This window comes from Geotrypetes seraphini, chromosome 17 (assembly GCF_902459505.1).
Source record: "Geotrypetes seraphini chromosome 17, aGeoSer1.1, whole genome shotgun sequence".
Classification (NCBI taxonomy): Eukaryota; Metazoa; Chordata; class Amphibia; order Gymnophiona; family Dermophiidae; genus Geotrypetes; species Geotrypetes seraphini.
Window position 1 is genome coordinate 36,485,058 of NC_047100.1, and position 16,989 is coordinate 36,502,046.

The 16,989-nt window shown below is 44.5% G+C and overlaps 1 protein-coding gene and 1 long non-coding RNA gene across 5 annotated transcripts in view; one reads left to right on the forward strand and one right to left on the reverse strand.

Annotated features, from left to right (window-relative positions):
* LOC117351225 overlaps positions 1–2,714 on the reverse strand; it is a 127,427-nt gene extending 124,713 nt beyond the window's left edge. Inside the window, exon 1 of one of the 3 annotated variants that reach the window (XR_004537352.1) lies at positions 2,482–2,712. This is a non-coding gene — a long non-coding RNA (uncharacterized LOC117351225). Of the gene's footprint in view, positions 1–2,481 lie in introns of all 3 variants that reach the window. The other 2 variants (XR_004537354.1, XR_004537353.1) reach the window with 2 other exon arrangements.
* LOC117351224 (store-operated calcium entry regulator STIMATE-like) overlaps positions 1–15,488 on the forward strand; it is a 310,978-nt gene extending 295,490 nt beyond the window's left edge. The window contains exons 9-10 of one of the 2 annotated variants that reach the window (XM_033926229.1): positions 9,430–9,558; positions 12,416–15,488. In XM_033926229.1, coding sequence (XP_033782120.1) covers positions 9,430–9,558; positions 12,416–12,522 — 236 coding nt within the window. In that variant the 3' untranslated portion in view covers positions 12,523–15,488. The remainder of the gene's footprint in view (positions 1–9,429; positions 9,559–12,415) is intronic. The other variant, XM_033926228.1, reaches the window with a different exon arrangement.
* Positions 15,489–16,989: the final 1,501 nt, after the last annotated feature.

Consider the following 16,989-nt stretch of genomic DNA (forward strand, 5'->3'; position numbering starts at 1 on the left):
TCCCTACTAGTGCACCCCTTCAGATAACCAGTGCAAAATATGAAAAATAAACAAACATAAGATGTCAAGACCAGCATAGCCAAGACCTCAAACCAATCCTCGCAAGCACATCCCTTCAGATAACCAGTGCAAAATATGAAAAATAAACATAAGATGTCAAGACCAGCATAGCCAAGACCTCAAACCAATCCTCGCAAGCACATCCCTTCAGATAACCAGTGCAAAATATGAAAAATAAACATAAGATGTCAAGACCAGCATAGCCAAGACCTCAAACCAATCCTCGCAAGCACACCCCGTCAGATAACCAGTGCAAAATGAACAAACATAAGATCAGCTTAGCCAAGACCTCAAACCAATCCCCACCAGCGCACCCCGTCAGATAGCCAGTGCAAAATGAACAAACATAAGATCAGCTTAGCCAAGACCTCAAACCAATCCCCACCAGCGCACCCCTTCTGATAACCAGTGCAAAATATGAAAAACAAACATAAGATGTCAAGAACAGCTTAGCCAAGACCTCAAACCAATCACCACCAGCACACCCCTTCAGATAACAGTGCAAAATATGAAAAATAAACATAAGATGTCAAGACCAGCATAGCCAAGACCTCAAACCAATCCTCGCAAGCACACCCCGTCAGATAACCAGTGCAAAATGAACAAACATAAGATCAGCTTAGCCAAGACCTCAAACCAATCCCCACCAGCGCACCCCGTCAGATAGCCAGTGCAAAATGAACAAACATAAGATCAGCTTAGCCAAGACCTCAAACCAATCCCCACCAGCGCACCCCTTCTGATAACCAGTGCAAAATATGAAAAATAAACAAACATAAGATGTCAAGAACAGCTTAGCCAAGACCTCAAACCAATCCCCACCAGCGCACCCCTTCTGATAACCAGTGCAAAATATGAAAAATAAACAAACATAAGATGTCAAGACCAGCATAGCCAAGACCTCAAACCAATCCTCGCAAGCACACCCCGTCAGATAACCAGTGCAAAATGAACAAACATAAGATCAGCTTAGCCAAGACCTCAAACCAATCCCCACCAGCGCACCCCGTCAGATAGCCAGTGCAAAATGAACAAACATAAGATCAGCTTAGCCAAGACCTCAAACCAATCACCACCAGCACACCCCTTCAGATAACAGTGCAAAATATGAAAAATAAACAAACATAAGATGTCAAGAACAGCTTAACCAAAAAAATATGTTTTAAACAGAATGGCATCTGACTTTTGGGGAATGATGCATATGAATAACAGCAACTGAATGACTAGTAGCATTGCACAAAAGCTCTCGATCAAGGATTCAAAGGGGAAGAGGAATTATTCATACTAGTGTGGCAGGGACACCTAGCCAGGTCCATATGAGCCAGCCTAGGAGCCTGCCTGATCGAGTTGCTTCTTATGTGACCTTAGTCTTGGTAGCTGTTAGTGCCTCCCATGCACACTGCTGCTAATTCCTTAAGGGTTAATGGTCCCAAAGATGACCCCCCCCCCCAAAAAAAAAAACAAAACTTTATTGGGAATGATTGCTTTCCCCTTTATAATTTTTAAATATTTTTTATTAAAGTTTTCAAGAAAAGGTGCAAGTAAAGGATCATAGCAGTGTAATCCAAAGACTCTTACATGTGCACTACTCAAACCCCCACCATCCCTCCGCCCACACCTTCCCCCTTCCACCAACAACAGTAGTAGCAATAGCCAACAGTCTGATAAGTGGCGTGCGACCCCTCCCTCACAAGTTCAGTATGCCTCCATGGGCCTGAGGTGTAAGGTCCACCCAAAAAGTTCCCAAATCTGACAGAAGCGGCGACCTGGGCCAGGTCAAGGTCCCCAGCCTGGCTTTCCCCTTTATTAATGCTGCTCTAGATTCAGCTCTTAATTTTAAGTCAGGATTCTCATGGCTTGTGCATTCCAAACATACAGGTCACAGAAAGAAATAAGATCCAGAGAACCAACTTTTCTTATAAGAAAACACAATGAGGAAAATAAATGTCCAACTTGTTAACTATCCTCAGTATTCCTATCTACCCTACGAGCTGGGAAGCTTCTGTTCTGCCCCCACAGTGCAATTTGACATTGAGCAAGAAACCAAAACCTCCCAAACTTTCCCCCTTTCCTTGTGCTAGGCTCTTGCTAAGCTGGTTGGCACTGAGCCTTTGTACCAACAGCCTGGACTGGGTGAGCCTTGCAGTGCTTTATTTATGGCACACAGTACAGCCTCTACCTAGGTTACTCTCAGGCTGTGGGACCACAAGTCAGCATCCAGCACAGTCTCTTTCTTGTCTCCAAACAAGATATAAGCAATAACCAAAAACAAAACTAGTTCACAGCCAGGCAAATCAGCTTTTCTCCCAGTTTATGCAGCCCCTCCCAAAAGGACAAAAAAAAACCTCTGCTTCCTGAGCTCACATGACTACAGGGAGGGAAAACCAACTGTATCCAGAATATAAAGTGAAACATTCTGACCTGCTTTAAGTCTCAGCTTAAGTCCTGGACTTCCTCTTGGCACTGCTCTGTGTCAGGAATAACCTCCCTGTCCATTCCTGGGTGGCTGCTTCTAAGGGAAAATCGCCAAGCTCTGCTCCTGAGGTCTCTTGCTCACTGCCAAACAGGTTGTCCCATAGCTCCTCCCCCTCTGCTTGAGCTCTGCTGCTGGAAATGGGCTTGATTAGCTCAGGTGCAGTCTAATTCCTGGCCATTCTTTTGGTTTGTTTAAAGGGCCAGACTTAAAATGAGCAGCACAGAAAGATGTCTCCTTCTTTAGCTGTGCTGTCCTGGATCTGATTCTGGGCACAGGGACAGGACTAGCATAGTCTGGTTCTGGGTCAAGGTCCATTATCTCAGGGTCTGGGGAGTGCCACCATGGAGGTGCTCCTATAAGACTGGATAGGCCTCCATGTGTCATTCCCTGACTCTTAGCTAGAGTAAAACAACTGCTAATATTTGTGATCTTTCTGAAGGAATAAAGCAAAATCCATACCTCTGGGTCAGGACTACTCAATTCTGACCCTCAAGGTTCACAGGCAGACCAAGTTTTTTGGATATCAGCTATGAATGAGAGCTAGTTTCCTATCAAGGAGGCAGTGCATGCAAATCACTCTCATGCATATTCATTGTAGATATTCTAAAAACAAGGGGAGAGTGTGGTTAAAGCTACAGCCTCAGCACCCTGATGTGGGTTCAAACCCACACTGCTCCTTTTGACCCTGGGCAAGTCACCTAATCACCCCTTTGCCCCAGGTACATTAGATAGACTGTGAGTCCACTGGGAGAGACAGGGAAAAATGCTTCAGTACCTGAATAAATTCATGTAAACTTTTCTGAGAGAACAGTATAGAAAATTGCTTATTCCACCAATGCCTAAGAGCCAACCTCATCAGTGATGTCACAATGGCTTGACTGTCCTATACTTGGCTCACTTTTGCTACATTTTGATTTCTAAGAGTAGTGCAGTGGTTAAAGCAGGGGTAGGGAACTCTGGTCCTCGAGAGCCGTATTCCAGTCGGGTTTTCAGGATTTCCGCAATGAATATGCATTGAAAGCTGTGCATGCACATAGATCTCATGCATATTCATTGTGGAAATCCTGAAAACCCTACTGGATTGCAGCCCTCAAGGAGTGACTTTGAGACCCCTGGTTTAAACCTATGCTACTCCCTGTGACTCTGGTTAAGTCACTTAATCCCCCCATTGCCCCAAGGATATTAGACAGATTGTGAGCCCACCCGGACAGACAGGGGAAAAATGCTTGAGTACCTGAATAAATTTATGTAAACCATTCTCAGCTCCCCTGGGAGAATGATATAGAAAATTTAATAAACAGATAGTGTGAAAAGTTTCAGCCTCTGATAACCAGAGTTGGTATTGTGATGTCATAATGCCTCATTCCATCTAGGAGTCAACCTCATCAATGATGTCACAATGGCTTGATTGTCCTATACTTGGCTCACTTTTGCTACATTTTGATTTATAGAGTAGTGCAGTTGTTAAAGCTACAGCCTCAGCACCCTGAGGCTGTGGGTTCAAACCCACGCTGCTCCTTGTGACCCTGGGCAAGTCACTTAATCCCCCTATTGCCCCCCAGGTACATTAGATAGATTGTGAGCCCACCGGGACAGACGGGGAAAATACTTGAGTACCTGATTGTAAAACCACTTAGATAACCTTGACAGGCGGTATATAAAACACCTAATAAAATTGAAACTTTAACATAAAAACATAAGAATAGCCTTACTGGATCAGACCAATGGTCCATTGAGCCCAGTAGCCCGTTCTCACGATGGCTAATCCAGGTCACTAGTACCTGGCCAAAACCCAAGGAGTTGTAATATTCCATGCTACCGATACAGGGTACGCAGTGGCTTCCCCCCGTGTCTTTCTCAATAACAGACTATGGACTTTTCCTCCGGGAACTTGTCCAATCCTTTCTTAAAACCATCTACGCTATCTGCTCTTACCACATCCTCTGGCAATGCGTTCCAGAAATTAACTATTCTCTAAGTGAAAAAAAAATTCCTCCTATTGGTTTTAAAAGTATTTCCCTGTAACTTAGAGTGTCCCCTAGTCTTTGAAATTTTTGACAGAGCACGAAAATTCGATCCACTTGTTCCCGTTCTACTCCACTCAGGATTTTGTAGACTTCAATCATATCTCCCCTCAGCCGTCTCTTTTCCAAGCTGAAGAGCCCTAACCATTTTTGTCTTTCCTCTTACGAGAGGAGTTCCATTCCCTTTACCATCTTGGTCGCTCTTCTTTGAACCTTTTCTAGCACCAATATATCTTTCTTGATATAAGGAGACCAGAATTGAACGCACCATGGTGAGGTCGCACCATGGAGAGATACAGGGGCATTATGACATTCTTAGTTTCTTCTTTGTTTGGTCAGTTTGTTACTATATTTCAATATGTTTATTCAAAGTTATCAAGAATAAGCAACATAGAAACAAAGCCAATATTCAAAGCAACAAAATCCCCCCTCCCACCCCAACTCAAAGAAGAAAAATGTCTCTCATGCTACAATCAAAAATGCTGTAATCAACCATTCAACAGTCTGCTGCATGCAAAAGGCGTTAGTTTGCCAAAAGGGCTCCAACACAAGCTGATATCGCCTTCCCTGAGGGGAATCTATATCCACAAAATAAAAACGTTCCAAAGCAGCCTGACCAATCATGAGGGATCTCCAAAGGGAATAAGAAGGTGCGTCCACTGTGAGCCAGGCAGTCAAATCGTCTTTAGTCCCAAAAGGACAGCACGGGCTACAAATGCGGACATTCCCCCACGTTTAGGAAGAGAAAGAGTGTAAGTACCAAAAAGAGTTTGTGGAGTAGGCGTCCAATGACGGTGCCAAAAATTTGAAATACTGTGTCCCAGGATCTGCCAAAATGTTGAAACTCGAGCGCAAGTCCAAAATTGACGGCCGAGGAAAGCATAAAGTTGACCACATTTTAAACAACAAGAAGATCCCGTGATGGACATACGATAAGCTCTAGTAGGAGATAGATATAAATGGAACAAAAATTTATGCTGCATCTCCCATAGAGTAATACTTGGAGTTAGTCGCAAAGCTACAATTGGTTACTATGAACAATAAAATGAAGCACCAATTTATACAATTCTGGCCTCAGAACATAAGAGGTGCTATAAAGAATCAGACCAATGGTCCAACATACCCAATATCTGATTTCCACAAGTGGCTTATCTAGGTCAGACAAAGTGGTGTAGTAAGGGGGGGGGCAGTCTGCCCTGGATGCCATGTTGGCGAAGTCACCAGCACCCCTCCACCTCTTCCCATTCCTCCCCTTGCCACACATGTGCCCCCTTCCCTTCCCACCTTGAGCAACAATGTCAATGTGCTCCTCGCAACCGCGTCATCTCTCCCGCCGATGTCACTTCCAGGTGCTGTGCATAGGAAGTGACATCAGAGGGAGAGCCGACAGGGTCGCGAGGAGCCATTCTTGTTGCTCCTGGCAGTGAACTAGAGGAACGGGGGAAAGGAAGGAGGCAGATTCGAGGACACCACCGCCCTGGGCGCCTTTCACCCTCGCTACGACACTGCTCAGGAACCCCAAAAGTAGCAAGATTCCATGTTGTTTACCCCCAGGAACAAGGAGTGGGTTTCTCCAAGTCTACCCTTACTATAGTTTATCAACTCCAAGTAACTTGTCCAAATTTCTCAACCCCAAGTACACTAACTCAGTGGTTCCCAACCCTGTCTTGGAGGACCACCAGGCCAATCGGGTTTTCAGGCTAGCCCTAAAGAATATGCATGAGAGAGATTTGCATATAATGGAAGTGATAGGCATGCAAATCTGCTCCATGCATATTCATTAGGGCTATCCTGAAAACCCGATTGGCCTGGTGGTCCTCCAGGACAGGGTTGGGAACCACTGCACTAACTCATTTTACCACATCCTCCAGCCATGAATTCCAGAGCTTAATTATGGAATGTATTTAAATACTTGAAAGGCCTTAATAAAGAACCAAATCTTTTCCAGAGAAGAAAAAAATGTTAAAACTTGAGGTTACAGGGAGGAAGACTTAGGAGCAATGTTAGGAAATTCTTCTTCACGGAGAGGGTGATAAATGCCTGGAATGCCCTCCCGAGGGAAGTGGTGAAGAGGAAAACGGTGATGGAATTCAAAAAATGTGGGATAAAAATAGAGGATTTCTAATTAGAAAATGAAGGATGTAAAGTAAAGAACTAAGACCGGTATTGGACAGAACCGTATGGTCTGTGTTCCATATATGGTGATTTGGTATAAGACTGGGCTGGGGAGGGCATCAATGGGAACTTCACTAACTTGGAACTTGAGGATGTTACTGGCCAGACTTTACGGTAGATGTCCTGCAAACAACGGGATGCTTGGATAGGCTGGAGCGAGTTTAGATGGCAACTTCAGCATTTGGAACTTAGGACAATACCAGACTTTACAGTCTACAGCTCAGAAATATCAAAGAAGAGACAAGTTAATCTAATCATGTATTTTTTTTAATGAGTATAACTTATAGGCAGACTGGATGGACCGTTCAGGTCTTTATCTGCCGTCATTTACTATGTTATTATGTATGAAAAAACATTTTCTCCCGTTTTAAAAGTGCTACTTCAGGGGTGCCCAACGCGTCGATCGCGATCGACCAGTAGCTCAGGAAGGCAACGCGAGTCGATCGCGGAGCCTATCCCGGGCTCTGTGATAGACTCGTGTTGCCGTCCTGATCTACGGGCCGATCAGCCTTCCTCTCCAGTTTTCTTTCTCCCTAGGGCCTTTTAGCTGGGCGATCCGCCCAGCTGTCATCTGCCGCTGCTGAACAAAAAACCGGGTCCTGCCTTCGCAGAAACAGAAAGTAGGCAGGACCCGGCAGGAAGAAGAACAAATGCTTGTCTCCCGCATTAGCCCGTAGCGAACGCTTGCTTCAGGGCTCTCAACATGTGCGTGCCGGCTTCTCTTCTCTTCCCTCCGAAACCGGAAGTTATGTCCGGGGGGGGGGAGGGGAGAAGGGAAGCCGGCGCGCACATGTTGAGAGCCCTGAAGCAAGCGTTCGCTACGGGCTAATGCGGGAGACAAGCATTTGTTCTTCTTCCTGCCGGGTCCTGCCTACTTTCTGTTTCCGCGAAGGCAGGACCCGGCAGCATTTCCCCTAATAGGTCGATCGCGATCTTGGGCTGATCAGCCTTCCTCTTCCCGATGGCAGAATTGACGTCAGGGAGAGGAATGCTGGTTGGCCGAAGCAGGGAGAGCTTGGGGCCTGTTATTGGTGGCGTTTGGGTCCTGGTCCCCGATGGCAATGGCAGTGGCTTGGGGGAGGGCAGGGAGAAAGAAAGAAAAAGGGCAGGCAGGGAGACAGAAGGAAAGAAGAGAAACAGAAAAAAATGAAAGGGAGGTAGAGAGAAAGAAAGGGCAGGGAAGAGGAAGGAAAAGTTGGGGGGAAGAAATGAGGTCTGGAGGAGAAGAAGCATACAGGCTAAAAGAAGGGAAGAAAGATTGTATGCACAGTCAGAAGAAGAAAGTGCAACCAGAGACTCATGAAATCACCAGACAAGGTAGGGAAAATGATTTTATTTTAAATTTTGTGATCAAAATGTGTCTGAATTTATATCTGCTGTCTATATTTTACACTATGGTCCCCTTTTACTAAACCACAATAGAGGTTTTTAGCGCAGGGAGCCTAGGAGTGTCGAGAGCAGCGCTGGGCATTCAGCGCAGCTCCCTGCACTAAAAACTGCTAACGTGGTTTAGTAAAAAGGGAGGGGGTGGGTATTTGTCTACTTTTGTATGGTTGTTACTGAGGTGACAGTGCATAGAGTCATCTGCTTTGACCTCTTTGAAAACCCTGGAATAGGAATGATGATTAACATTTTCTATGCGTACAGTGTGCGTTGTGTTTTTTAAAATTTTATTGTTGGTAGATCATTGTGACTTGGTCATTTAAAAAGTAGCTCGCAAGCCCAAAAAGTGTGGGCACCCCTGTGCTACTTCATAACTTCATGGTTTATCCTCTAGTCCAGTGTGTCACAAACGTTTTGAAGCCACGGTGCACTAAACTCGGGACCGCAGCTGGACGGCTTCTGGACATGCGTGGATGTCGACGTGATGACATCACGTGCCTGTGTGATGTCATCATGTTAATGTCTGCACATGCGTGGAGGCCCTCCAGATGGGACCCTGGGAGGAGAGGAGCGGAGAGCAGGGAGCTGGATGACGGTCTACAGGACGTGCCTCTCACCGCAAGAGGCATATCCTACTGGTAGTCAGCCGGTACCTCACGGCACACCCTGAATCTCGCCACAGCACACAGTTTGAAATACACTACTCTAGTCTTAGTATTTTTTGAAAGACAAGGGTTCAGTACATCACCTAGCACAGGGGTTCTCAACCCAGGCCTTGGGATACACCCCGCCAGGTTTTCAGGATAAACACATGAATATGTATGAGATAAATTTGCTTGCACTAACCTCCACTGAATGCAAAATTACTTATGAATATTCATTATGGGTATCCTGAGCACTGGACAGAGAACCACAGCCCTAGCAACCAAAATTCCAATGAAGAATCTTTTGGCGTGTGTATCTAACTATAGCTGACTGGTACCGAACATCTCACTGCTGTACATGTCGAGTCATTGAGTCATAGAGAAATAAAGATCTTCATATTATCAGATGAGTTGGAGGACACTTTTTTAGTGCACATCATTCTGATTTGGACATTTCCATTTTGGTTTCTCTGTATTTGTTTGTGGATTTGTTTTTCCCTGTTTTGTTCTTTCAATAGAATACGTCAGAAAACGTCTTTATAATACAATCATTCAAATGAACATCGAATAGTTTATCAAATGAAGGCAGGTGCTATGGAAGCTGAACAGAGAACTTCAGAGTGCTCTGCAAACATGTAGTCAAACACTGACCTCTCCCCTCTAAACCCTTGCCAGGGGGCCCCCGTGAAAAAGAAGCGCCCCGTCATGAAGGAAGAGGATCTGAAAGGGGCCAGAAATAAACTTTCTAGCAATCAAGAAATGCGGTCAAAAACCTACCAAGTCATGAAGGAGTGCGGTAAATATCTTTAATGCATTCATTGGTTACCGACAAGTGATTGCCACCATTCTGATAACAAGCTATTATGTGTTGTGGGGGAGTGAGTTTCAAAACAAATTCCATGGATAAAACAATGCTCTCTACCCATAGAAGTAAGATGTGGGAAAAGGGTCTAGGCCAATTCATCGTGGTCGATTGGTGAGGGAAAGGGGGACAGAGAGGAGGGCAGGCTGCAGCAGGGGGGAAGGAGAGGCATGCTTCATCGCAGCCATCATGTAAAGGATGATTCAACATGGCTGTTTCATTGTGGCCGTGATGTAACGGCCACAATAAATCATCCCATTTTCGGTGGGAAAACTTAGGCGCGCAGAATTTCTGCACCATGGATTCCCAGACTATAAGTTGGAGTATCAATTGGGAGTGGATGGGGGTCACCGAAACAAAGCACCTCCCCTTCCCTCTAGACTTCAACTGCGACTTCTGCCTTGTACTGGTAGCCAGCATGGGGCTTCCTGTTAGCATGGAAACCCATGCCCAGCACCGGGGTCTGTGAAGGTATTCAGACACATAGGTCCAGATTCTATAATTTCCATCTAAAGTTAGGCACTGCTAACGGCACCGACTATATAAAACTTAGGCACAATTATAGAATCACACTTAGCGATGCCTAAGCGTGCTTAGATGGTGTTCAGCCTCCTAACGTTTAAGTATCCCCAGTTTATGCTGGGGTTTTCTTCACCTAAAATTAGGCACAGATACCAGAGTACAATGGCACTTGATTCACAAAGAGGTGCCAAATTTGAAAACCTGTCCGTGATCAATCTCAACCATGCCTACTTTTAGGCGTCTTCTTTTCATAGAATCAAGTTTTTCAACTTAGGTGCCTAATTTTCAAATAAGTCCAATTCAAGCTGATTATGAGGTGTTGGGTTGAGCGCTACTATTGGTCCTGATTAAGCCTATCGTTCAATTTAGGCCTCATTTTATCAAGTCGCTTTAGGGGGTTTTAATCGCCGGCCACTGTGGTAAAAGCGCAGATGCTCATAGAATTCCTATGCACGTAGCAGCTTTTACCGCAGTAGCTGGAGGGAAAAACCCTAACGTGACTTGATAAAAGGGGGCCTAAGTCAGGCATTTAATATGCCATTACAAATTTAGGGGTCCTTTTACTAAGGCGCGTTAGTGTGTCTTAGCGAGCGCTAAATGCTAATGCATGCTAACACGTCCATTATATCCTTTGGACGCCCACGCATTAGCATGTGTTAAGACGCACTAGCACACCTTAGTAAAAGGACCCCTTAGTACTGTAAAATCCTTTTAACCTATGAATTAATGTGTTTTACACTGCATTAAAAACTTTTATTGAAGCAAATGAGTGAAATGAACTGAAAACAATCTGAAAATTTAGGAAAAATTCACTTTTTGCCCTATACACATCCCTAGCACGAGGGATGATTGAAAAGTAATGAATCTAACTGGTTTTGTTTTCAAGAAGTAGACTTGGCAACGCTATGCTGGTGCTTGTGAAGCTCATACGCAGCGCCTGGGTGGTGGCACCCTTTCCCTGCCCTGTTCTCCATCCGCACCACCACATTCTCCTTCCCTGTACATCTGTAACAGCAACCCCCCAACCTGCTGTCATGCCAGCATCAGGCTCTTCTTCTGATGTCACTTCTTAGGTGCGGGTCCAGGAAGTGACATCAGAGGAAGGGTCGACGCTGGCGCAACAGCAGGTTAGGGGGTTGCTGCTCATGCCAGGAACATCACAGAGGTACGGGGGAAGGGAAGATACATTTGTTTGAAGATATGCACTGTAGGTGCGACTACTTATGCCAAGTTTATGGTTGCCATATGTACGCAAGCTTAAGTGCACCCCTCTGATGCATTACTTAAGAGTAGTCTGTAAGTTATGCACTTAAACCAGGGCCATGTTATGACCTGCCCATTCTCCACCCACTTCTCCACCCGCCATGCACAAGCAACCAACAAGATCACTGCGTTCGGAAAAGTCCACATTGTTGAAAACAAATGTCAACCCCAAAAATGTGGAAACCAATGCAGTGACCTTTTCATGTGCAGGGGTAAAACTATGGAATGCCTCTGTGGTCCAAATTCGGAAATGCAGCAACAGGAGTTCATTTGGAAAACTGTTAAAAACACAACTATTTGTTGATGCATTTTTCTGAGTATTGATTGTTGTTAGAATTAATGCTGTCTGTTTCTACTGGTCCTGATTTTCCTTAGCATTTTAAGTATGTAAGAATTTTGTAAACCGTTTTGATCTAAAACAGTATAGAAATTTTAAAAATAAATAAATAAAATAAACAATGTTTTATAAAATACTCCTGGTGCACATACATGAAATAAGGCTGAGTAAGGCAGCACTTAGGTGCTTAAGTCTACCAGTTTAGAGAATTGCCCTTCAGAGATACGTATCCAGTGGCATAGCGAGGGTTAAGAGGCACCTGGAGCAGTGGCACCCCTCCCCTGCCAAGAGCACGCGACCAACAACTTCAACGTGCTCCTTGCGACCGCGTCCTTTCCCTCTGACATCACATCCTATGTGTGGCACCCGGAAGTGACGTCAGTGGGAGAGGACACAGTCGCAAGGAAGAGAAGGAGGGCACACGTGCAGTGGGGGGAGGAGGGATGCCGGTGCCCCCACCATGATGGCATCCAGGGCGGACCACCCACCCGTCCCCCCTTTACTATGATACAGATTATATCCCATTACACTTCTCTAGCTCTGTTCCTCCCAATCAAATTTGCTTTTTGATCATCACATAATGCTTTTCAATTTAATATTTGAAAAATTAATTTCAAAATTGTTGACCAAAAAAAAATCAAGACATTTCCTCCTCATTTTCTTTTTAAGAGCAAAGCGGCACAGCGGCACCTTCCGTATTCAGCAGAGACCGGACAGGAACGGAAACTGTCTTCGAGAAACCCAAGGAAGGACCTGCAAAGAGCGTCTTTGGTTGATGGCAGCGTTTCCCTGGTTGATGAAGATTTCTGCAATAATCATTCTATATTACTGTATATTTTACACTTTTACATTGCTTTACTTCATAAATATGAAATCAAATGAGTTTATATCACAGATAAAAATACAATCACCACCACAAAACAATCCTAACACAGAATAGACACCTTCCCCACTCTCGCAGAATAGGCCAATCCTGTAATACAAACCGAAAAGACAAGAACTTATTCTAAATAAACCCACAAAATACTGTCCTATCTAATACGGTATCATATATTAAACTATTGATACCCCAAATAAACCTGATCCTCTCGTCCCAAGAACGAAGAATGCATACCTTACCATGTTCTAAGCAGCAATCCCCACTTTTCCGAGTCATTACTTAAAACACTCTTCAAGGGTGACCCTCTTTGTGTTGGCTCTTTAGGAATGACCAATCTGTGGGCAGTCTGCAGTAGATCATATCATGAAAGAGGCAAATCAATCAGCAACGCTTGGGTCTGGGATAATATCATGCAAGGAAGGCCTAATTTTAGTGCGCGTAAAAGTTGAATGTACCGTATAACAGGATTGTGTCAATACCCAAGTTATTCATAAAGAACAAGTGAGACCTCCGAGGACTGTTTTGATATTTTGTTCTCAGGGAAGTGACTTGGGGGTGGGCGGTACACATAATTGTTTTCAAGTTTTGGTTGGGTTTGCGGGTGTGTAGAGTTATATTCTTTGGAGGATTATGTCTTTCCTTCACATTGGTTTTGTAACTGCCCTTTATTTGGCCTTGTTGCTCGGAAGCAACGTGTGTCTTCTATGGCTCTTACGGGAGATCTGTATCTCCAAATGCCTGTTTACTTGGCACTGTTGTTCTCATTCAACATCAAGTTTCGTTAAGCAGCCCTTTCACCGTCTGCCAACTAAAGGGTTAAATTGAAAGCTGAATATGTAAATTTAGGAATTTTAAGTTTAAGTGCCTCATCCTGAAAATCAGCTCTATCTGCCTAATATCTTTGACCCCACTAACTCTGTCCCCTTAGTCACCTACGTTTTATGCAGCTAAATTTAGATGCCAAGTGAAAGCACAGACCTAAGTTCCGCAGCTCAGCTCTACTCGGTTTTCAAAAATATAGATATGGGCACATGACTTCCTAAGCAGCCTGTATGTTTTTAATTGTAATATTAGCAACAGGACACACACACACACTACAAGTGCTGGTAATGGCATCTTTTTAGGCCTGATCTGTAAAAAAAAAGTCAGTGCTCACTTTTCTTATTGCGAGTGATAGAGGGGCCCTGATTCTTGATGTTACCCCGTTTCTCCCGGATGCTGGCAAGGGACACACAAAGTTATTTTTGTTTAGGCGAGTCCAGAGCATGAGTCAACTTCTTCGGTTGGATTCCACAGCAAGCACTCACCAGACGTCCACTCACCCTCCCAATGATGTTAAACCTAGTGGCACAGCAAGAGAAGTTGGCACTGGCATCGGCGTCACTGTGTGCCCCCCACTCTTCCCCGCTATGCCGTTCACCCCCACCCCTGCATGAAATGTTCACCGGTGCAAGCAGCATCTTCCACCTGCTGCTCGAATCGGCCTCGGCTCCCTGGTCCCTTGAACAGGAAGTGATGTCAGAAGAGAGCCGAGGCTAGCGCAAGCAGCCGGTGAACATTTTAAAGAGGTACATGGGGGGCAGAGAGAAGGAGAGGCTCCGGCACCACCCCTCGCAAAGACGGTGTCCGTGGTGGTCCGCCCCCCCACCCTCTTCCTACACCACTGGTTAGACCATATCAGTAAGTTGCTGGATAACCCAAACGTTTACTTCTCCTTGAAACACAGAAGAGGCAATGGTCTTTCAACAACTCCAACCTATATACAAAGCCCCACTTAGATGTAAATAATTCAGATGCACAGATGGATTCTACTGCAAGTCCAAATAGTGGGTGACAGACCCCAAATTAACTTTAGTTCTTAGTGTGATCAATTGGTTTGTTCTCTCAAAGACAAACTTCCCACCCAGAGCCAGAGCTTAAGACTCCTCTGGAATGAAGTCACAATTTTGACCCTCCAGGTAGCCCCAAGGCTGGCTTGGGTTATCACAATCCTCTTTGGCTTCTGGAAACTACTGGAACACAAGTCCTGAGCCTTCTGACAGTTCCCTTAGGTGCCATCAAGACTGGTTCCCCGGTGCAGGAAGTTTTGTTTCAAATGCATATGTCACAAATTCACTCTTCTAGCTGATTCCAAATATCACCTATCGTCTTACATCAAACTGCCAAACCTGTGCAGCCCCAGAGATGGGGGTGGGCCTCCTTCTTCCAGGCTGTAGAATACAGCACTGATAATTTTAAACTGCAACCTTTGGGGGAAAATATGCACTACTCCTTACTTTCTAGTACAATTCTGGGGTAATAGGATGTGTACATGAATGCACATAAATTATAGTAGTCTAGGATTTATGCACATACAGATTTGCCCTAGTTAACTCGACCTACGCGTACATCCAATGGCAAAGTAAAAGCAGGGTGTGCACTTTTCTGTTAATTGGAATTCTATAAAAGAGCCCTTCATAAATTAATGTGCTACTCATTTGCAGTTTCCAGCTGTTTTTAGAGTAATTAGGAAGAGTCAACTGATATGATCATTTTCTTATCAAACAGTCTTCCTTTAGAAGTTTTAAAGACCTACTTTTTTGCTAAATGCTAGTCTTGATATTTTCTCTTTGTGCAATAATTTGAAGTATATGTGCTTCCCTTAATGTTATAATCCACTCTGAATCTTAACTGAACAATAGTGCAATTTAAAAAAATGTCATTAATCTCTAGGCCCTACTGCAAGATATTTAGTATACGTTATTAGCCAATGTTAACGAACTTCAGTATATTGGCCTCAAAAGTATTATGAAAATAATTCTGTACAGGATTTTAAAATGTGTTTTGTATAAGACTTTTGATTAAACTGTAATATAAAATCCAGGTAGATTGTGCAGTTATATTTGTAATATCTAAGCTGGGGGGGGGTGTCACATGTTGCGGTGCATCTGACAGGATGCAGGAATGGGAAGCCCCCCCTGCATATTCACATTATTAGCTATCCACCTCCCTGAGTCCTACCCTGTCCCTAAACCACCCTAAGGCAGTCCCCGAGTTACAGACGCCCGACTTAAGTACAACTCAACGCGGTCGTGGCTTCATTTGATTTCACTGAGCAGTGAAATCCAGTGCTATAGACTTTAGCAGATTCAGGAATGATGCATGGCCACATTAAGTACATCTGTGGTTGTACATGCTGTACCTTAGAGGGAACACCGGCCCTTTTGTCAGCTGGGAGCAGAGGTAAGCAACATGAAATTTTAAATCTACAAGTTCCGAGTTACATACAAATCTGACTTAAACAACTTTAAAAACGCAACTCATTCTTAATGCCCCAGCCTCCTATCTAAGTGCTGCAATCACCAAAAGATGGCTTCACTCTTGCCACCATAAAACAGGATTATTCAAAGTACACCAACAAGATATGGAAAACCAGTGTGCAGAAAAAAAAAAAAAGAGGACCACACTCAGTTCTTAAAATCAACATAAACGGTAACATAAGCAATTCAGAACAAAATTATGAATACATAGAGGAAAAAAATTACAGAATACCAACCTGGTGTAGCGAGGGTGAGAGGCATTCGGTGCAGTGGCGCCCCTCCCCTCCCCTTATCTTCACCCCCCCTGCTATGCATGACCCCCCCCTTCCCTTCCACATACCTCTAGCTGGTCACCGCCGTGAGCAACAAGAACTTTAAAGTGTTCCTCATGACCCTGTAGACTCTCCCTCTGACGTCACTTCCTGTGCGCGGCACCTGGAAGTGATGTCAACGGGAGAGAGATGATGCGATTGCGAGAAGCACGTTGAGATTGTTGCTTATGGTGGTGACCAGCTAGAGGTATGGGGAAGGGAATGGGGTGCGTGCATGGCGAGGGGAGAAGTGGGAAGAGGTGGTAGGGTTGCTGGCGCACCCATCAACATGAAGCCTGGGGTGGAAACCCCCCTGCCTCACTTTACTATGCCACTGAACATGTTAGAGATGGCGTTCTGCCTGGGTTCCATACTCATATAGGAAAATCCTAAGAGAACCCAGGAATGCTTTGTGCTCCAACGAAGTTACAAGAACTATACCCACAAATGAGTCCAAGCAGACCCCAAATAACCTCTAGGGAATAACTGGAGGAGGGAAAAAAGACCTAAAATGCCAAAGAGAAACTATCACTTAACAATGTCTCAAATCAGGCTTCCAGTTTCTTTTTTTGGTCTGAAAACCTCCATCTTTTGATTTTATTTTCAAAATACAAGTGCATTAAAAAATTCACTGAGACTTCAACATTTATGAGGCATGAATATAACGTAGATGTAACCAAGACACTTATCTAAGCCCCACGGCAGCCCTTCTGTTTCACTTAAGATTGCTTGTCTTCAGATGAATGTTTTCCA